This window comes from Cetorhinus maximus, chromosome 31 (genome assembly GCF_964194155.1).
Source record: "Cetorhinus maximus chromosome 31, sCetMax3.hap1.1, whole genome shotgun sequence".
In the NCBI taxonomy this organism is placed as follows: Eukaryota; Metazoa; Chordata; class Chondrichthyes; order Lamniformes; family Cetorhinidae; genus Cetorhinus; species Cetorhinus maximus.
The window spans coordinates 2,600,660-2,622,745 of NC_135909.1; the positions used below are offsets into that span (position 1 = coordinate 2,600,660).

Consider the following 22,086-nt stretch of genomic DNA (forward strand, 5'->3'; position numbering starts at 1 on the left):
TCCTTTGCCCCCCTCTCCCCCACCGAAACCAACACCGAGTCGCAGAGCAATCCCCCAAATGCCGCACGCCCCCCTCCCTCCATACCCCACCTCATACTGGCACCCAGTCCGACCAGGACCCAATGACCCACCTCTAACGCTCAGAACTGCCTCGTTCACGTGGGCCTAGCATTTTCAGCCACTCTGCGCGGATGGTTAATTTATGGTTCCTGGAGTCAGCAGTGGCCCAGTCGGCCTCTCTCTCACCTCAGCCAAGAGATTCGCGGGTTCAATCCCCACTCCAGGGACTCTCGCTCCAGAATCCTGGCCGACTCTCCCAGCGCCAGTGCTGGGGGAGTGCTGCACTGCCGGAGTGCCACTGTTCCGATGGGACGTCTACCCTCTCGGGCGGGTGCAAAAGATCCCACGGACACTATTGGAAGAAAGGCGGGGGGGGGGGGGAGATCCCCTCCCGGTGTCCAGGGGGCCAATATTTATCCCTCACCCAACATCACTGAAGAGAGATGAAATGGGTCATTCTCACATCTGCGTGTGTGGGAGCAACACCTTGTTTTCAAGTCTCTCCGCTCCACCTCCACAACCCTCCAAGATGTCTGTGCTCCCCTAATTCTGGCCTCTTTTACATCTCCCCCCCACCATTTCTATCGCTCCACCATTGGCAGCCATCAGTTTCCTCCTGAAATTTGGCTCTACTGTTAAGCTTTCTGTCACCCGTCCCTGATATTTCCTGGTGTAGTTTTGTTTAATAACAGTCCAGTGAAATGCCTCGAGTTTTTTTTTTAAAATTCTTTCACAGGGTCAGGATATCGCTGGCTAGGCCAGTATTTATTGCCCCAACCCTAATTGCCCCTTGAGAAGGTGGTGGGGGTGAGCCACCTTCTTGAGCCGCTGCAGTCCCTGTGGTGTAGGTACACCCCCAGCACTGTTAGGGAGGGAGATCCAGGATTTTGACCCAGCGACAGTGAAGGAACGGCCGATATATTTCCAAGTCAGGAAGGTGAGTGGCTCGGAAGGGAACTTGCGGGTGGTGGTGTTCCCCATGTGTCTGCTGCCCTCGTCCTTCTAGGTGGTAGAGGTCGTGGGTTTGGAAGGTGCTGTCGAAGGAATCTTGGCAAGTTTTATTCCAGCAAAGGTGACATATATAAACGCAAGTCGTTTCTGCTGTGGGAGCTTGCTGTGCATGAATTAGCCGCTGTGGTTCCTACATTATAAAAGGGTTCTTATAATAAGAACATTAAAACAATTCTAAAGGGCTCGAATGGCTGTCCTGAGCTTGTGAAAAGACAGGATAGAAATACAAAGTTCTCTCTTTTAAGGTCCAAAGTGCTATCCCAGCAAGTTTATGGGAAAAAAAAAACTTCTCAAATCATGAGACCGGTCAGGAGATGCTCATTATTTAATTATTATTCCGAGGGATGAGGGGAGAGGGGAAAAAGAGAAAGAGAGATTACAGTGCACATGCAACAGGGTGTTGTTGGGCTGACTGACCGTCCCCAGTTAATTGCTGAATTAATCAGCCCCTTCCTCTTTTGCAAACCACACCCATCTCAGGGTAGCTAGTCCGTCTCTGGATGGTGTGACTTACCTACATGGGCATGACTCTCGGGATTCAGGGATGGCATGTGGCTCTGGCAATTCCCCACCCACCCACCCAGCACAACGTACCCTTTCATTCCAAACCACACTCGGTCAAACGCCTCGGGCAAGAGGCAACAATCGGTTCTCGCTCGCCAAAGCTCCTTCGACAGCACCCGTGACCTCCGCTACCTGGAAGGACCAGGGCAGCAGACGCACGGGGAACACCACCACCCGCTAAAAAGTTCCCCTCCAAGCCACTCACCGTCCTGACTTGGAAATATATCGGCCGTCCCTTCGCTGTCGCTGGGTCAAAATCCTGGAACTCCCTCCCTAACAGCGCTGTGGGTGTACCTACACCACAGGGGACTGCAGCGGCTCATGAAGGCGGCTCACCCCCACCACCTTCTCGAGGGGCAATTAGGGATGGGCAACAAACGCTGGGCCATGCCGATGACACAAGAGGGAACAAAAGAATCACTTTTCTCCCCCCCACCCCCCCGCTCCTTATTCATTCACGGGATGCGGGCATCGCTGGCTAGGCCCAGCATTTATTGTCCGTCCCTAATTGCCCCCTGGAGGTGGTGGTGAGCCGCCTTCTTCGACCGCTGCAGTCCCTGCGGTGTGCAGCAGTGCTCTTTCCACTGGAAGGAACGAATTCCCGCGTCGCCCAGCCTTCCAAAACCACCCCCCCCTGCCACGCCAACATCGAGCGAGAGCCCAGTGCAGTCAGCACTGGCTCAACGCCATCAGTGCCATGTGTTAGGGTCCAGGGGCAGGTTTGGGGGGGGGGGGGGGGTTTTTAAATAGGCTCCCTTCCCCTGACGGGGCAGCAGTAACTGGTTAGTTAATCCAGCAGTTTTCCTGCACCCCCCTCCCCCCACTTTTTCCCTCTGAACCAGCACCCAGAGCTTCCCAGAATTTTCTGGTTCTCTATCACAGTTTGCCCTCTGGTGCAGTTGGGGGTGTGGGGGATGTCATCTGGAACACGCAAACCTCTGGGTTTGCTCACCCCGTCCCGCAGAGGGGGAGGTGTGGGGGAAGATGGTGCGTTTGGCGATCGCCCTCGGGAGACGGTGCGTTTTGGCGATCGCCCTCGGGAGACGGCGCCGTTCGGCCAGTTCTCCCGGCAGAATGAGGCGCTCTGGGTCTCCCTGGGCCGAGGGAGCGCGGAGCTCGTTGTTACTGAACGAGGCGCCCGGGGCCTCGGGAAGCGATGGGCTCGAAAACGTCGACCCGCGAAGGAGTTCGTGACGCTCGCAGCCCTGGGCGAGACCCTGGCGGGAGGGCCGGACCTGGGTCAGACCCCCTGCACACGTAAGCGGGAATAGCTCTGCTCGCCAGATTTCCCTCCGCTTCTCGGTGACTTTAGTCAGCGACTGTTTTGACTCCTTGTGGAGCCGCTCTGCCCTTATCCCCCTGCAGCCATCGCCTCAGGCATCCCACTCGACCTGGACCAACTCAAATCGGTGCCGTAGCGGCAGTGTCACTGGGCTACAAATCCAGGGGCCCAGACTAAATGGGTTCAAACCCCACCACGATGGCTGGTGGAAAGCAAATTAAAATGAATTCAAAAATTGAAATTTGAAGTAAAATTTGTAAAATCTGGAATTAAAAGCTCGTCTCAGTCATGGCGACCATGACAACCATCATCGATTGTTGTAAAAACCCCATCTGGTTCACTAATGCCCCTTTAGGGAAGGAAATCTGCCGTCCTTACCCGGTCTGGGCCTACATGTGACTCCAGACCCCACAGCGATGTGGTTGACTCTTAACTGCCCCTCTGAAATGTCCGAGCGAGACACTCAGTTCAAGGGGCAATTAGGGGTGGGCAAGAAACGACGGAATAAATCATTTCCAAAGCGCAGCTACTGCAGGTAAAACATCCCAAGCGAGTTTGATCAAACAATATTTCAGACAAGAGGTATCCGCTGTGATAAAGTTCCACAGACGCCAGTCTAGGCGCACGTCTGATATCCGGGGATGAAACATCGCCCGAAGCCGTTAGCTGTAGCTCGGTGGGTATCTCTCTCTCTCTTGCCTCTGAATCAGAAGGTTGTGGGTTCGAGCCTCGCTCCAGAGGTCTGAGTGCAGAGTCCAGCGCTGCATTCCCAGTGCTGAGGGAGTGCCGACCGTTCAATGAGACGTTTGGGACGAGGCCCTGGCCGTCCTCTCAGGCGAACGCAAAAGACCCCGTGGGGTCAATAGGAAGAGGAGGAGTAGGGTGTCCTGGCCAACATTTATCCCTCAATCAACATCGCTAAAAAACACACTACCGACTCGCTATCACCTTGCTGGTTTGTGGGAGCTTACTGTGCGCAAATCGGGCTGCTGCGCTTCACACATTACGACAGCTACTATTGACAGCAGAGCGCGCGGGACGCCCCGAGGATACGAGAAAGGCGCCGCGGCGTGGCAAGGCAAGTCTCGATCAGCACCGGCCGACTATTCGGCTGCAAGGGGCATCGCCGAACCTGCCCCATACCCCACCTTCGAACCCGCTTCCACACGGGAACAGGTCCCCCAAGCACGTGAGACAAGCAGTCAGGAGCAGGAGCAGCCCATTTCCTGACCCCCCCCCCCTCCAAGATATCCCTTTTGACCAGATTACAAAACAGACCCATGATGTTTACGGAAAACGTAAAACCCTTTTTTTTTCAAAAAACCGGTGGGGAAGGGTCTCAGGCTCTGAGCCAAACCTTCACTGGGACCACCTCTGGCTCAAGAGTTTGGGGGTGGGGGTGGGAGGGGAGGGGGGGGGAGAAAAGGGATAGATTGTAAATTAACACTTTGATATTCAACACGTGTATGTTACAAAACCCCAAGTGATGGAAGTGACCACAACATGGGGGGGTGGGGGTGAGGCTTTATTTCCTTTGCTCCAATAATCTTGAACATTATCTTTTTTTTTAATAAAGTCGGTTTGATGCAATCACTCACCCCCACCCACCCCCACAATAAACAAAAAAGCCCTAACCTCAACTTTTTGCAACGAATATCTCAAGTACTAAAAAAGTTTTCTGTCGCAGTTGCAAATGCAAATATGTGGCAAAGCAAAAGTTCATCCAGTCGGATTGTTAACCCAACAGCGGAGGAAAAACTCACGAAGAAAAAGTAAACTTTTCCAAACAAACTTTTGCTCCCCCCTCTCCTCTCCCCTGCTAGACAGGGTCTCGTTTCTGCCAAAGGGCAGGTTAATATTTGGTACGAGAAGTTGGGGGTTTGTTTGTTCCTTTGTTGGGTGGTGGTTTCCCACCCCCACCCCCAAGTCTATTCCACCTCCTCCACACACCCCACCCCACCCACTCACTCACCCCCAAGTTTATTCCATACCTGGGTGACAGTGACCAGAGCAGCAGTGACAATCCCACAAATGAAGCCAGCTCCGTAAATCAGGAGCTCCAAAACCAAGAGTGGAGGAAGCGCCATGTTCCAGCCCCAGCTACATAAACCCGGAATTGCACTAAGGTTTTTTTCTTAAAGGGGGCGGGAGAGAGAGAGAGAGTTGGGGAGGGGATGTGTCTTAAGCGAGCACTGCCTTTCCCTCACCTGACACTCATTTGCAGGACAAGAGACCCCTCCCCAAACACACACACACATCCCCTTCATTGCAAAAATGCTAAATGTTCACTTCCTATTTGCAAACGTTATCTGTCTCTCTTTCCACCTGAATCACAAGGCCAGCTTTGCAGTCAACATAACCCAAATTCTGCTCATCTATCTCATGTGAAGTGGGTATCGCACTTTTTTTGCCTTTGTCCTCCAGTGGGTTGCTGTCCCCACTCCAGAGACCTGAGTACCAAAATCCAGACTGAGACCCCCCCCCCCTCAGTGTCGGTACCGAGGGAGCGCCGCACTGTCGGAGGGTCTGTGCTGAGGGAGTGCCGCATTGTCGGAGGGTCAGCGCTGAGGGAGTGCCGCACTGTTGGTGGGTCAGTGCTGAGGGAGTGCCGCACTGTCGGAGGGTCAGTACCGAGGGAGCGCCGCACTGTCGGAGGGTCAGTGCTGAGGGAGCGTGCACTGTCGGAGGGTCAGTGCTGAGGGAGCGCCGCACTGTGGGAGGGTCAGTGCTGAGGGAGCGCCGCACTGTCGGAGGGTCTGTGCTGAGGGAGTGCTGCACTGTCGGAGGGTCACTGCTGAGGGAGCGCCGCACTGTCGGTGGGTCAGTGTTGAGGGAGTGCCACACTGTCGGTGGGTCTGTGCTGAGGGAGCATCGCATGTCAGAGGGTCAGTACTGAGGGAGTGCTGCACTTTTGGAGGGTCAGTACTGAGGGAACGCCACACTGTCGGACGGTCAATACTAAGCTGCACTGTCGGAGGGTCGGTACTGAGGGAGCGCCGCACTGTCAGAGGGTCGGTACTGAGGGAGCACTGCACTGTTGGAGGGGTAGTACTGAAGGAGTGCTGCACTGTCAAAGGGTCAGTACTGAACGAGTGATGCACTGTCGGAGATGGGATCATTTTTTACCACCTGTAGGACTAGACAGCATCAGTTTAACATCTCATTAAAAAGGCAGCCCCTCCAACAGTGTGACACTCCCTCAGTACTGACCATCAGACGGGCAACGCTCCCTCAGTACTGACCCTCCGACAGTGCAGCACTCCCTCAGTACTGACCCTCCGACAGTGCAGCACTCCCTCAGTACTGACCCTCTGACAGTGCGGCACTCCCTCAGTACTGACTCTCTGACAGTGCGGCACTCCCTCAGTACTGACCCTCTGACAGTGCGGCACTAGACCACTGATCCAGTGACAGAAGTGGAAATTTTGTCCGGTTCCCTCCTCCATAACAAAAGCAGAAAAAGCTGGAAAAACTCAGCTGATCTGACAGCATCTGTGGAGAGACAAACAGAGTTAACGTTTCGAGTCCCTATGACCCTTCTTCAGAGCTAAAGAGAAGTAGAAATTTATACTGTTTAAGGCGGGTGGAGCGGGTGAAGCTGGACTGAGAGTCAGCGATAGGGGGCAAAGGTGGGATTGACAAAGATGACATGGTCAAGAGGACAAAGGGCGTGTTAATGGTAGTGGTAAGGACTAAAGAAGGTGCTGATGGTGGCATAAAGGTAAGAAAGCAGAATGTGATAATAGCAGAACAAGAGTCAGCATTGTGTGAAAGAACAACATGGAACATGGCCCTGTAGGGGATGGGGTGCGGGGGAGAGTGCGTTGGCTGGGGAAAAAGGATCGAACAAGGGATAAAAAGGGGGATGAAAAGGGGGGATAAAACAATGAATAAATTAATAAAAATAAATATAAATAAGTGGATAAGAAATAAAAATGAATTTGGAAAAAAAGGATTAAAAAAGGGGGCGAAGATAGAGGAGAGAGTTCATGGTCTGAAGTTGTTGAATTCAATATTCAGTCCGGAAGGCTGTAAAGTGCCTAGTCGGAAGATGAGGTGCTGTTCCTCCAGTTTGCGTTGCGCTTTACTGGAACAATGCAGCAGGCCAAGGACGGACATGTGGGCGTGAGAGCAGGGTGGAGTGTTGAAATGGTAAGCGACAGGGAGGTCTGGGTCATGCTTGCGGACAGACCGAAGGTGTTCCGCAAAGCGGTCACCCAGTCTGCGTTTGGTCTCTCCAATGTAGAGGAAACCGCATTGGGAGCAACGAATGCAGTAGACTAAATTGAGGGAAGTGCAAGTGAAATGCTGCTTCAACTGAAAGGAGTGTTTGGGCCCTTGGACGGTGAGGAGGGAGGAGGTATGGGGGCAGGTGTTGCATCTTCTGCGGTTGCATGGGAAGGTGCCGTGGGAAAGGGATGAGGTGCAGGGGGTGATGGAGGAGCGGACCAGGGTGTCCCGGAGGGAACGATCCCAGCGGAATGCCGCCAGGGGGGGTGAAGGGAAGATGTGTTTGGTGGTGGCATCATGCCGGAGTTAGCGGAAATGGCGGAGGATGATCCTTTGAATGTGGAGGCTCGTGGGGTGAAAAGTGAGGACAATGGGGACTACCACAGTTCTGGAAGGGAGGGGAAGGTGTGAGGGCAGAGGCGTGGGAGATGGTTCGGACACAGTTGAGGGCCCTGTCAACCACCGTGGGTGGAAAACCTCGGTTAAGGAAGAAGGAAGACATGTCAGAAGCACCGTTTTGGAAAGTGGCATGATCGGAACAGATGCGACGGAGGCGAAGGAACTGAGAGAATGGGATGGAGTCCTTACAGGAAGCAGGGTGTGAGGAGCTGTAGTCGAGGTAGCTGTGGGAGTCAGTAGGCTTGTAATGAATATTGGTGGACAGACTATCACCAGAAATGGAGACAGAGAGGTCAAGGAAGGGAAGGGAAGTGTCAGAGGGTTGTAGGGGCTGGAGGACGTTACAGAGATAGGGAGGGTCGTAGGGGCTGGAGAAGGTTAAAGAGATAGGCAAGGCTGTAGGGGCTGGAGGAGATTACAGAAATAGTGAGGGTTGTAGGGGCTGGAGGAGGTTACAGAGATGGGGAGGGTTGTAGGGTTGGAGGAGATTACAGAGATAGGGAGGGTTGTAGGGGCTGGAGAAGGTTACAGAGATAGGGAGGGTTCTAGGGGCTGGTGGAGGTTACAGAGATAGGGAGGGTTGTAGGGGCTGGAGGATGTTACAGAGATAGGGAGGGGTATAGGGGCTGGAGGATGTTACAGAGATAGGGAGTGTTGTATGGGCTGGAGGAGGTTACAGAGATAGGGAGGGTTGTATGGGCTGGAGGAGGTTACATAGATAGGGAGGGTTGTAGGGGCTGGAGGAGGTTACAGAGATAGGGAGGGTTGTAGGGGCTGGAGGAGGTTACAGAGATAGAGAGGGTTGTGGGGCTGGAGGAGGTTACAGAGATAGGGAGATTTGTAGGGGCTGGAGGAGGTTACAGAGATAGAGAGAGTTGTAGGGGCTGGAGGAGGTTACAGAGATAGTGATGGTTGTAGGGGCTGGAGATATTGAGAGGGTTGTAGGTGTTCGAGGAGGTTACAGAGATAGGGAGGGTTGTAGGGGCTGGAGGAGGTTACAGAGATAGTGATGGTTGTAGGGGCTGGAGATATTGGGAGGGTTGTAGGGCTTCGAGGAGGTTACAGAGATAGGGAGGGGACGAGGCCAAGGAGGGACTTGAAAACAAGGATGAGAATTTTAAAATCGAGGCACTGCTTAGCCGGGAGCCCATGTAGGTCAGTGAGCACAGGGGTGATAGGGGAACGGGAGTTGAAGTCAGAGCACGAGCAGTAAGGTTTTAGATCACCTCAGGTTTCCGGAGGGCAGGATGTGGGAGGGCAGCCGGGAGTGCGTTGGCATATTCAAGCCTAGAGCTAACAAAGGGAAGGGTGAGGGTTTTGGCAGCAAATGAGCTGAGGGAGGCACACTTTACTATAACTCTCCACTCTAGTGTCAACACAAAGCTTACCTGTGCACACATCCCCAAACCCCGGCCCCCGATTTTAAACAATGACAAAAAGCAATAAATTAAATTGTAGACGATGCAATGGCACCACCTGCTGAGAGTGGTATGCGACCGGTACGATGACAAATAAAGGATTTAATGTGCAGAAGGAAAACATTATTACTTGCTTCAGAAAGGAAGAGCCCAAGACAGAAATTTAATTTCTCTGGCGCCGTTCCTGACCTCGGTGTCATGAAGCTATTAATGTATATAATGTTATTGGAAATTATTTTTAAAAATAGAGGTTTAGCCTGTGGGGGAGTCTTTGTGTGTCTTCATTCGATTAAAACCAGCTGGTCTGGGTGCTTTGAGGTATAGTTGTTTTGAGATGTAAACAGAGGTAGAGGTACATTTGCATTTTGTTGAATAGGGCATCCAAGAGTGGGAGTGAAATCTTGCACCTAGCTAGGAGACACCAAGCAATGTTTATATTACTAATAAAATTGGTGCTGTGAAAGGAGTTCAAAGGGCCTGGTGATACAATGAGAAGTTACATTCAAAGGGAAGGCTAGGTATATACAGAAGGGAGTTCTTGTGTGTATCGGGCAGGGGCATGTAACATCTAAGCAGCTGTAAGCCTACAACTGTCTGCAAAGGAACCAAATTGAAAGGAACCTCATTTTGAATTCCTAAGGTGAAAATGCTTTGCCTGGTGTCTGGTTAAGTCTATTGGTTATTGTTGTCTTAGGTGGAGATTAATTTGGGAATTTATTAAAAGTTATGATGTAATTTGTAGCCATGTGTATATGTTTAATTTGTTGTAAATTAATAAATGTCTCATTTAGTTTGATATAAAAACCTCTCGAGAACTGGTGGTCTTATTCCTGAATTCAGAGCTGCATCTCAAACCTGCCAGTTGAAAATATAGGTTATGACAGTTGTTTAAAGTTTCCCTCTGGGATTTTAAATAACTCAGCCTTTGCCGACTGCTGTGTCCTAACACTCGGACGTCCTGAAGGGTATACATGTGAAGCGTGATCACTGTTGTGATGTTGGAAAACGAGGATTGGCGGTATTTCTGGAGGTTTCAGCTACACCACTCTCCCCACAGTCACCCAATCACAGCACAGATATAGGCCATTTGGCCTATCGTGTCTACAGCAGCTCTCCGAATGCACAACTCACCCAGTGCCATTCCCCTGCCTGCCCCCACCCCCATAAACCTGCACATTCTTCCTTTTCAATAACAGTCTCATTCCCTCTTGAATGCCGCGATTGGACCAGCCTCCACCAACACTCAGGCACTGCATTCCAGACCCCAACCACTCGCTGCGTGAAAAAGTTTCTCCTCATATCACTTTTGCTTCTTTTGCCAATGACTTTAAACCTGTGCCCTCTGGTTCTCGATCCTTCCACCAGTGGGAACAGTTTCTCCTTATCTACTCTGTCCAGACCCCTCATGACTTTGAACACCTCTATCAAATCTCCTCCCGGCCTTCTCTTCTCCAAGGAGAACAGCCTCAACTTCTACAATCTATCTTCATCACTGAAGTCCCTCGTGCCTGGAACCATTTCTGTGCATCTTTTCTGCACTCTCTCCAGCGCCTTCACATCCTTCCTAAAGTGGATGCAATGCAAATTTGTTCCTCTACATCCGTCCCACTAGTTGGTGGCCTATAGACCACATCGAGCAATGTAATTGCATCATTTTGGTTCCTTGGCTCTAGCCAAATAGATTCTGTCCTTGAACCCTCTGGGACATCCTCTTTCTCCAGCACCTGTAATGCTCTCATTAATCAATACTGCCACCCCTCCCCCTTTTCTTCCTTTCCAATCTTTCCTGAACATCTAGTATCCAGGGATATCTAACACCCAATTTTCCTTCTTTGAACCAGTTCCCTGTTATAGCCACAACATCATATTTCCACATGGCAATCTGCATCTCCAATCTTATTAACCACACTCCGTGCATTCACATACACGCACAGTAACCCTGATTTAGACTCTATTACTTTCTCCTTTACTCTGAACCTACCTATTAACTTATTATTCCCTGATTCTAGTGCTGTCTATCTCTCCCAGTATCCTGTGCACCTTAGTATTGAGCATACAAATTAGGAGCAGGAGTGAGGCCACTCAGCCCCTCGAACCTGCTCCACCATCCAATAAGATCATGGCTGATCTAATTGTAACCCTCAACCCACATTTTCCCCCATTTCCAAGGTTTTACTAATATAATGAATAAACAAAAGCGATGAAAGAAGAATGAACATTTTGTTTTAGATGTGCATTTAAATATCTCTGCCGCACTGCTCACAGCAGAGTCTGGGAAGATTAATCTTCCATTGCTGGAGGATTATCAGCTCTAGGAGAAGGTCAAATCGCAGGGGCTATGGGAGTTGTGGGGTGGAGGGCGGGGAATACTGGGATTGAGGGACTAAATCGGATAGCTCTTTCAAAGGGTTGGCACAGGATCGATGGGCTGAATGGCCTTTCCTTCCCCCAGCCAAATACCATAATGCCAATCCTGCCCAGGGTAACTCACAGAAACAAGGTGGCACCTTCCGTGGGAAAGAAAGGAGAGGAATTAATACTTGGGGAATCCAGATGTTTTGGCGGTGGAGGCTGGTCTTGTATTTTCAAGCCCAGATAGGGTTACCGACTGTGATTAAATTATTCCTGGAAGTTTCATCACATGACCTGCCCCCATGCCCCAGCCATTAGTCAGCCAATGTACAAGGCACAAGTCCGGAGTGTGATGGAATACTCCCCACTTGCCTGGATGAGTGCAGCTCCCATAACATTCAAGAAGCTCGACACCATCCAGGACAAAGCAGCCCCGCTTGATCGGCACCCCATCCACAAACATTCACTCCCTCCACCACTGACGCACAGTAGCAGCAGTGTGTGTACCATCTACAAGATGCACCGCAGCAATTCACCAAGGCTCCTTTGACAGTTCCTTCCGAACCCACCCAGACACATGGGAATGCCACCACCTGCAAGTTCCCCTCCAAGCCACTCGCCATCCTGACTTGGAAATATATCAGCCGTTCCTTCACTGTCGATGGGCCAAAATCCTGGAACTCCCTCCCTAACAGCACTGTGGGTGTACCTACACCACAGGGGCTGCAGCGGCTCACCCCCACCTTCTCAAGGGGGCAATTCGGGATGGGCAATAAACGCTGGGCCCAGCCAGCGACGCCCACATCCCATTGATGAATGGAAGAAAAACGTACGGCCTTCCTACGCCAATTGGAAAGCAAAAAAGTTCACTACCCAATTGGATGATGCTTGACGGTCAGTAAAACAACAACCTCCCCCCTGACCCCCACATTTTCAACAATTTTATATCTGGTAAAGAGAAATGTTCAAAGAAAAAACCCAGTCATTTTTTTTTAATGTCCCACTGATTTTTCTCCAGGTTGCCCACAGCAGTGTCCTGGGGACTGATCCCTGGGGACTCCAGGCCAGGCCTGGGAGGAGATGGCCAACCCTGGGCCCACATGGGTTGCTCAGGGAAAAGCCTGGGGCTACCTCCTGTCAATCACCTCAGAGGCCACGCCCCCCTCTCCCCACCTCACGACGGCGCCGGCGGCCGGCGTCTCTCTTTTTACGACGCTGCCGTGAGGCGGATCGCTCTTTCTCTCTCCAGCTGCCTGTGGAAGATGGCGGACGGGGTAAGTGAGCGCTCCGGGTGCAATCCGCGGTCTATCGGCGCCATCCTGGGTCCGGGGGCCCGGCTGGCGGCCCGGCGGTGTCCAGCGGCCCTCCTGACCCCCATTTCTGCCTCTATTTCCCGCAGATCCTGTACACTTACCCCGAGAACTGGCGGGCTTTCAAGGCGCTGATCGCCGCCCAGTACAGCGGCTCCAAGCTGCGGCTCCAGAGCGGCCCGCCGCACTTCATCTTCGGCCAGACCAACAGGAGCGCCGGCTTCCTCCAGAAATTCCCCCTGGGCAAGGTAGGTAAAGCTGAGGGAGGGGGGAGTATTGGATCTGTCTCCTCCTTTCCCCTCCAGCCCCATTGCCAGCACCAGGCAGCTGAATGGGAGCCAGGGGAAGGGGAGCCCTAACCTCAACCCCCCCCCCCCACCCCAACCCTCAACCCCCCCCCCCACCCCTAGCCCTCAACCCCCCCTCCCCCTCAACCCCCTCCACCCACCCCAACCCTCAACCCCCCCCCCACCCACCCCGAACCCTCAACCCCCCCCCCACCCACCCCGAACCCTCAACCCCCCCGAACCCTCAACCCCCCCCCCCCACCCACCCCGAACCCTCAACCCCCCCCCACCCACCCCGAACCCTCAACCCCCCCCCACCCACCCCGAACCCTCAACCCAACCCCCCCCCCACCCACCCCGAACCCTCAACCCCCCCCCACCCACCCGAACCCTCAACCCCCCCCCCACCCACCCCGAACCCTCAACCCCCCCCCCCACCCACCCCAAACCCTCAACCCCCCCCACCCACCCGAACCCTCAACCCCCCCCCACCCACCCCCACGAACCCTGAACCACCCCGAACCCCACCCGTCCCTGACCCTTAACCCCTGCCACCCCCCACCATTAATCCCCACATCAATCCTTGACCCCCACCCAAAATCAACCTTTCCCCCCCCCCTCTCCTCACCCCTAAAGGGGCTGCAGGTGAGGAGGATGGGGGTGAAGGCGGTGATTATTGGGAGTACGATGAATGGATGTAGTCGCTCGGGAGCTCAGAGCGTGAGCGCCGCTGAAGATAAGGGCTGTGTTGTTGGGGGTATGTTGCCTTGCAGGATTGTCACGGCACAGGAGGAGCCCGTCGTGTCTGCGCCAGCTCTCCGGACGAGCATTTCACTTGGTGCCATTCCCCTCCCGGTAACCCCCGCACCCTCTTCCTTTTCTGATAAGTCTACTTCCCTCCTGAAGGCTTCGATTGAACCTGCCTCCTCCACACTCGCAGCCAGTGAATTCCAGACTCACAGCCACTTACTGGGTAAAAACCTCCACTGCTCTCGCAGCCAGTGCACTACAGACCCCAGCCACTCAGTGTGCTTGAAAATGTTATTCCTCATGTCACTTTTGCTTCTTTTGCCAAACACTTTAAATCTGTGCCCTCTCGTTCCCCATCCTTTCACACATCACAGAATTGTTACAGTGCAGGAGGAGGCCATAGTCATAGAGGTTTACAGCACAGGAAAAAAGCCCTTCAGCCCATCGAGTCTGTGCCAGTCAAACAAGTACCTAAAAAAGGCCATCTGGCCTATAGTGTCTGCACCAGCTATTGGAATGAGCAGTTCACCTTCCGGGGGCTTCATCCCCCCTCAGAGCGGTCCCAGAGTGGGTGGGTAGCGGCGCATGTCCCACTTCTACCCTCTGCACTGTAGGGGAGTGTTTAAATAACAGACAGTGTCTGTCCCCCGTCTCTTTCCTATCCTGTCATGGGTTGTGGATGTCGCAGGCAAGACTGAACATTTGCCCATCCCCAACAAACAAGAGGGTACAGATTTCAGGTTAGCTGACCATGGAGAGACGAGGAGAAACTTTCACACAGCAAGTGGTTAGGATCTGGAATGTGACACCCAAGTGTGTAGTCGAGGCAGGGTCAGTCAAGGCATTCAAATGGGAATTATATTATTATCCCCGCCTTCTCCCGGTAACCCTGCACATTCTTCCATTTTAGATAACGGTCTAATGCTTTGATTGAGCCTGCCCCCACCACACTCTCGGGCAGTGCACTCCAGACCCTAACCACTCACTGTGCGCAAAAGCTTCTCATGTCGCCAATTCTTCTTTTGCCAATTGCTTCAAGCCTGTGCCGTCTCATTCTCGATCCTCTCACAAGTGGGAACAGTTTCTCCCAGACTCCCTCATGATTTTGAACACCTCTATCAAATCTTCTCTCAGCCTTCTTTTCCCCAAGGAAAACAGTCCCAACTTCTCCAATCTATCTTCATAACTAAAGTTCCTCATCCTTGGAACTATTCTTGTGAACCTCTTCTGCACTCTCTCCAATTCCTTTACGTCCTTCCTAAAGTGCGGCTTCCAGAACTGTACACAACACTCCAGTGGACTTTTGACTGATGCGCCCCAACTTTAAATTTAACCTGCTTTCAGTGCGTTTAACACACCTCTCCCCTGCACCCATCCCAGGCTACTCCTGCCCCACACTTTGGGTCTTTGGTGGATGTGGAGCAGGACTGCCCAACCTACTGCCGCTGGCCCAGGGCACAGTGTCCCTATGCTCCTTCCTTGCTGATGTAGCTGGCTTGTGTTCTGTGAGCCTGGAGGTTTTGGACAGGGCCCACGCTTGGCGCTGTCACGGTCTTATTGCTGGATCCAGCAGACCTGTTAGTGTCAGCAGGCCAAGACATGCACGTGTCAGCAAATGGGCAATTAAAAGTTTAATGATGTGGATTTTGTGGTGGATCGGTCATTATCTGGTGCATAGCCTGTGTCAGCATGGCTCGGGCAGTGTCAATCTTCACATAGTCAGAAGCCAAAAGGACCCTGCCCTGCTCTGGGATGTGAGCTAGCAGGAGTAGGAGACCATTCAGCCCCTTGGGCCTATCCTCCAACATTCAATTAGATCATGGCTGATCTGTATTTTAACCACTCCCATTTGCCTACCTTTGCATCTTTATTGCAAGGAGTGGGGTGGTTGGAATCTAAAAGTAGGGAATTCTTGCTCCAGCCGTACAGGGTGTTGTTGAGACTACACCTGGCTTACTGTGTACAGTTTTGGTCGTCTCATTTAAGGGGGAGCGTGCTTGCATTGGAGGCAGTTTAGAGAGAGTTCACTACGTTGTTCCTTGAGATGAAGGGGTTTGTCTTATGAGGAAAGGTTGAGCAGGTTGGGCCAATACTCACTGGAGTTTAGAAGAGTGAGAGGTGATCTTATTGAATATTCTGAGGAGGTTTGACAGGGTGGATGCTGAGAGGATGTTTCCCCTCGTGGGGGAATCTAGAACTGGGGGTGGGAGGCGGGGCACGGATTCAAAATAAGGAGCCTCCCATTTAAGACGGAGGTGAGGAGGAATTTCTTCTCTCTGAGGGTCGCGAATCTTTGGGATTCTCTTCCCCAGAGAGCAGTGGAGGCTGGATCATTGGATATTCAAAACTGAGTCAGATTTTTGGTGGACAAGGGAATCGAGGGTTATTGGGAGGGGTGGGGGAGTGGTGAGGGACAGTAGCAGGCAGGAAAGTGGAGTGGAGGTTATGATCAAATCAGCCGTGATCTTATTTAATGGTGGAACAGGCTCGAGGGGCCAGCTTGCCCATACCTCCTGTTTCCTAATTCCCTTATTCTCCGTATCCCTCTCTCCATTTCAGCCCTGATGACCTCATCATCCTTTCTGACGGAGGGAGGTGGGAGAGTTGCAGATCTCCTACGCTTCCCGCTTCCATTCCTGAACCCACTGGCCCAGCTTCAGAGCTGCCACCCCGGGACTCTAGTGATGGGCCGGCGCTGTATTGTGGCACATCAGAGAGATTGACTCACTCACAGTCCAGCTGTGCCGCCGTGCCTCTCTCCGGATGCTGACAGGCCTCTCGTTTCATCCAGAACTTTCCTTTTGCAGTGCCACCCCAGTCGCCACGACGTGGATTGTTTACCGCGTTGTGCGGTTCTACTCGCTGGGGGAGAAGAGATCATTTCCCAAGTTCCGGAATTCCAGATTCACTTGAGCCTCAAACCCTGCACGCCTTGGGGGGTTCCGGGTTGAACTGCGATCAGTCGCTCACCCACGGCTCCCCCGAATCCGACAGCACCAGTACCCTAGTGTCGGAGGGTGCTGTCTTTCGGATGAGACGTCAAACTAAGGCATCGCCTACCTTCTCGAGTGGATGTAAAAAGATCCCATAGACACCATGGAGAGAACAGCAGGAGAATTATACCCAGTGCCCTGGGGCCAAAGTTTGCCCTTAGTCAGCTCACTGAAAACCGGTCATCTGGTCATTATATTGCTTCGTGTGGGAGCTTGCTGTGCACAAACTGGCTGCTGCCTTTCCTACATCCCTGGAACGGGAGGATTATCCCATAAGGAGAAATTGAGGAGGCTGGACTTGCATTCTTCGAAGAATGAGAGGTGATCTCATCGAAGCCTACAGAATTCTTACAGGTCCCCGGGTGTGGGGCGATTGTGGGGATGGTGGCTAGAACCACAGGGGACACAGTCCCAGAATAAGAGGTAGGGCATTCAGGAGTTAGGACAGAGCCCCTGAGCTCTGGAGTTCCCTCACTAAACCTCTCTGCCTCTCTCTCTCTCTTCCTTTTGCAGCTCGTGTCAAATGTTGTTTTATAATGCGAGGTGACTTGGGGGGGTTGTAATGCATTAAATGTGCTGAATAAATGTTACTTGTATTTTGAGAGCCTGGAGGTTTGACAGAAGCTGCTGTTCCCTCATTGCTGGACAAATTGGGAATGAGTGCACTGAGATCTGTTGGTATTGACTGCAAGTGATATTTGGGGATTATCGGCAAAGGGATTGATGCTTTTCATTGGGGTCTCTGAGGCTCAGTGGTAGGCTCCTGTGCGCCCCGTTTAAGCAAAATGGTCGGAGACTCCCGAGTGACACACGAAGTCAGATTCCATTTTGTCCCAGTCTCGAAGTGCATAGTTCCGACTTGCTGTAGCCTCTCCGGCGAGACTGGCTTCATTCTGTATCTCTGACTGAATGGAGGAAAAATGCCTTCAGTCAGAGGGTGGTGAATCTTAGGAATTCTCTACCCCAGAGGGCTATGGAGGCTCAGTCACTGAGTATGTTCAAAGCAGAGATTCATAGATTACTAGATATTAAAAGATATATATGGGGATAGTATGGGAAGACGGCATTGAAGGAGAAGATCAGCCATGATCTAGTTGTATAGCAGAGCAGGCTCAAGGGGCTGAATGGCCTTCTTTCCTAATTACTAAGTGACTGCACTTCAAAACTAATTCATTGACTGTGAAGCACTTTGAGTTACTCTGAGGTGGTGAAAGGCGCTATAGAAATTGAGTCATTCTGTTGTTTCCCCTGGCAGTCCCTCGGGTCAGATGTTGCTGCTTGTATACTTGAGCAGTTAAAAAGGAATGTATAAATTTCGATTTGTCGGAGATGTTAGCTGTCGGGCACTCTCTCACTACTTGTCCACCTATCACCACCAGTCATACCTAGTCATGACCTGGAGTCATACCTAGCACAAAGGAAGATGGTTGTGATTGTTGGAGGTCAGTGATCTCAGCTCCAGGACATCGCTATAGGAGTTCCTCAGGGTAGTGTCCTCGGCCCAACCATCTTTAGCTGCTTCATCAATGACCTTCCTTCCATCATAAGGTCAGAAGTGGGGATGTTCACTGATGAATGCACAATGTTCAGCACCATTCGCGATGACTCATACTGAAGCAGCCCATGTCCAAATGCAGCAAGACCTGGACAATATCCAGGCTTGGGCTGACAAGTGGCAAGTTACATTCGCACCACACAAGTGCCAGGCAATGGGCATCTCCAGCAAGAGAGAATCTAATCATTGCCCCTTGATGTTCAATAGCATTACCATCACTGATTCCCCCACTATCAACATCATGTGGGTTACCATTGACCAGAAACTGAACTGAACTAGCCATATAAATACTGTGGCTACAAGAGCAGGTCAGAGGCTGGAATCTTGTGACGAGTAACTCACCTCCTGACTCACCAAAGTCTGTCCACCATCTACAAGGCACAAGTCAGGAGTGTGATGAAATACTCCCCACTTGCCTGGATGAGTGCAGCTCCCACAGCACAAGACGTTTGACACCATCCAGGACAAAGCAGCCGCTTGATTGGCACTACATCAACAAACATTCACTCCCTCCACCACCGATGCACAGTAGCAGCAGTGTGTGTACCATCTACCAGATGCATTGCAGGAACTCACCAAGGCTCCTCCGACAGCAACTTCCAAGCCCACGACCACTGCCATCTAGGACACGGACAGCAGATGGATGGGAACACCACCATCTGGAAGTTCCCCTCCAAGTCCCTCACTATCCTGACTTGGAAATACATCACTGTTCCTTTACTGTCGCTGGGTCAAAATCCTGGAACTCCCTCCCTAACAGCACTGTGGGTGTACCTACACCACATGGGACTGCAGTGGTTCATAAAGGCAGCTCACCACCACCTCCTCAAGGGCAACTAGGGACGGGCAATAAATGAATAAAAAAAAAACACATAAGCGTTGAGCACTCTCAGGCTCGTTTCAGCAGGAGTTAAGCCAGGCATTTCCAGCCTGCAGACAGTCCACCTTCCTTCACAATCCAGCCTCCTTGCTCCTATTGCCTTTTTCTACTCACTGATTTTGTTCTCTGTCGTATTTGATCCAGCTAAATTTCCGACAACCCACCTGTGCTGTCACTCAGTTCTATGTCCCAACTCCGTAACATCGCCTCACTCCACGCCTCTCTCAGCTCATCTGCTGCTGAGAGCCTCATCCATGTCTCCAGATTTGACTATTCCAGCCCAAGGTAATGCTCTGGGGACCTGGGTTCGAATCCCGCCGCAGCAAATGGTGGAACTTGAACTCAATTTTTAAAAAGCTGGAATTAAAAAAAAGTCTAATGATGACCATGAAACCATTGTCAATTCTTGTAACTGAGTTTTTCCAGGTATTTTTGTTTTTGTTTTGGATTTCCAGCAGCCGCAGTTTTTTTTGCTTTTATCTTGTAAAAACCCATCTGGCCCATTAATGTCCTTTAGGGAAGGAAATCTGCCATCCTTACCTGGTCTGGCCTACATGGGACTCCAGACCCCACAGCAATGTGGTTGACTCCTAAATGCCTTCTGAGCAAGGGCATTTAGGGATGGGCAATAAAGGCTGGCCTAGCCAGTGACACCCATATCCCATGAACGAATGAAAAAAAGATCATGCCTCTGGCAGGTCTTCCACATTCTACCTCCAGTAAACTTGAGGTCTTCAAATCCTCTGCTGCCATGTCAGAACTCTCACCCTAGTCCCGTTCCCCTATCACCCCTGTGCTCACTGACCTACACTGGCTCCCAGTTAATTACAATCTCAGTTTTATAATTCTTTGCCTTGTGTTCGAATCTCTCCATGGTCCCACCCCTCCCTATCTCTGTAACCTCTTCCAAACCCCAGCCTTCCAAGATCTCTTGAGTTCCTCCAATTCTTTTTGAGCATGCCTGATCTTAGTACTTCCACAATTTTTGGCTGTGCTTTCAGCTGCCTGGGCCCCCTAAGCTCTGGGATTCCCTCGCTAACCCTCTCCACCTCTCTTGTCTCCCTTTTAAGACACCTTTAAAACAGACCTCTGACCCAGTTTTTGGCTTATCTGTCTTAAAATCCTTTAGCGGCTCGTGTCAAATGTTGTTTTATAATGCTCCGGCGAGGTGACTTGGGGCGTTGTAATACATTAAATGTGCTGAATAAATGTTATTTGTATTTTGAGAGCCTGGAGATTTGACAGAAGCTGCTGTTCCCTCATTGCTGGACAAATTGGGGATAAGTGCACTGTTGGCATTGACTGCAAGTGATATTTGGGGATTATCGGCAAAGGGATTGATGCTTTTCATTGGGATCCCTGAGGCTCAGTGGTACACTCCTGTGTAAGCAAAATGGTTGGAGACTCCGACTGACTGATGAAGCCAGATTCCTTTTGTCCCAGTCTCAAAGCGCATAATTCCGACTTGCTGTAGCCTTTCGGCTGAGACTGGCTTCGTTTTGTTTCATCCTTTCGTGGGATGTGGGTGTCACTGGCAAGGCCGGTATTTGTTGCCCATCCCTAATTACCTTTGAATTCGTCGGCCATTTAAGAGTCAACCACATTGCTGTGGGTTTGGAGTCACATGTAGGGCCAGACTGGGTAAGGACTGGGTTTTTACAGCAATCAGTGATGGTCACCATTACTAAGACTAGCTTTATAATTCCAGGTTTATTAATTGAATTTAAATTGCATCAGCTGCCGTGATGGGATTTGAACCCGCGTCCCCAGAGCATTAGCCTGGGCTTCTGGATTACTGGTCCAGTGACATTACCACTACGCCACCACCTTCCCTAAGGCTACATTATCTGTCACCCCCCACCCCCGTCTGCAGATAGACAGGGGTGTGGGCACGCTAGGCACAGATTATCATCATTTAATCAGACATTGGACATTTGTTGGACTAAAGAATATTAGCGAGTGAAATAATGACTAGATATTCTGTTAGCTGGTCTTTAATGTCCATCTGGGGGCAGACAGGGCCTTGGTTTAAGGTCTCTCCTGAAAGACAGCACCTCCGACAGCATTGCCTTTATTGGCTCAGTGAAATCCAGTCATGTATCCTGACCCTTGCTTTCCTAAATAGCGATTCCCTCTGGAATATTTACAAAACAAAAGCTTTTGCTGCAGGAGGAGTGCTTTCAGCTGCTCTCTATTGTGCTCGGGCAGACTCACACTGGGCTTTGTCATCACAAATTTCACCCCTCACAGTCTCTGAAAGTCTTCTCGGTTATAGCACAGCAAAGAAGGAGGCCTTTCGGCCCATCGTGCCTATGCCGGCCCTTTGAAAGAGCTATCCAATTAGTCCCACTGCCCTGTGCACTTTTCCCATAGCCCTAAACTTTGCCCCCTTTTCAAGTATTTCTCTGATTCGGCTCTTCAGTGGAGCTATCCGTCATGTTCCCCCTCCCAGCTCCCACTCCTCCTCCCCACTCGTTCCCCATAGCTCTGCAAATGCATCCTCGACGAGGTTTTTTATTCTTTCATGCGACGTCACTGGCTAGGCCAGCACTTTTATTGCCCATCCCTAATTGCCCCTTGAGAAGGTGGTGGTGAACCACCTTCTTGAACTGTTGCAGTCCATGTGGTGTAGGAACACCCACGGTGCTGTTAGGGAGGGGTTTTGACCCAGAATCACAGAATTTTAACGGCACAGAAGGAGGACATTCGGCCCATCATGTTTACACCTGGCTCTTCAAATGAATGTTATGGCCTAGTGCCATTGCCTTGCATTTTCCCCGTACCCTGCACATTGTTTCTATTCAAATAATCGTCAGATGGTGGAATTTGAATTCAATAAAAATCTGGAATTAAAAGTCTAATGATAACCATGAAACCATTGCCGATTGTTGTAAAAACCCACGTGGTTCACTAATATCCTTTAGGGAAGGAAATCTGCCGTCCTTACCCGGTCTGACCTACATGTGAACTCCAGACCCCACAGCAATGTGGTTGG

The 22,086-nt window shown here is 51.3% G+C and overlaps 1 protein-coding gene and 1 long non-coding RNA gene across 2 annotated transcripts in view; one reads left to right on the plus strand and one right to left on the minus strand.

Annotated features, from left to right (window-relative positions):
- The window catches only part of LOC144670196 (uncharacterized), a 107,498-nt gene that overhangs the window by 57,735 nt on the left and 27,677 nt on the right, over window positions 1–22,086 (minus strand). The gene's annotated exons all lie outside the window — the stretch shown is intronic.
- The window catches only part of eef1g (eukaryotic translation elongation factor 1 gamma), a 33,675-nt gene continuing 23,990 nt past the window's right edge, over window positions 12,402–22,086 (plus strand). Inside the window, exons 1-2 of the mRNA XM_078532888.1 lie at window positions 12,402–12,590; window positions 12,716–12,874. Coding sequence (XP_078389014.1) covers window positions 12,417–12,590; window positions 12,716–12,874 — 333 coding nt within the window. The 5' untranslated portion in view covers window positions 12,402–12,416. The remainder of the gene's footprint in view (window positions 12,591–12,715; window positions 12,875–22,086) is intronic.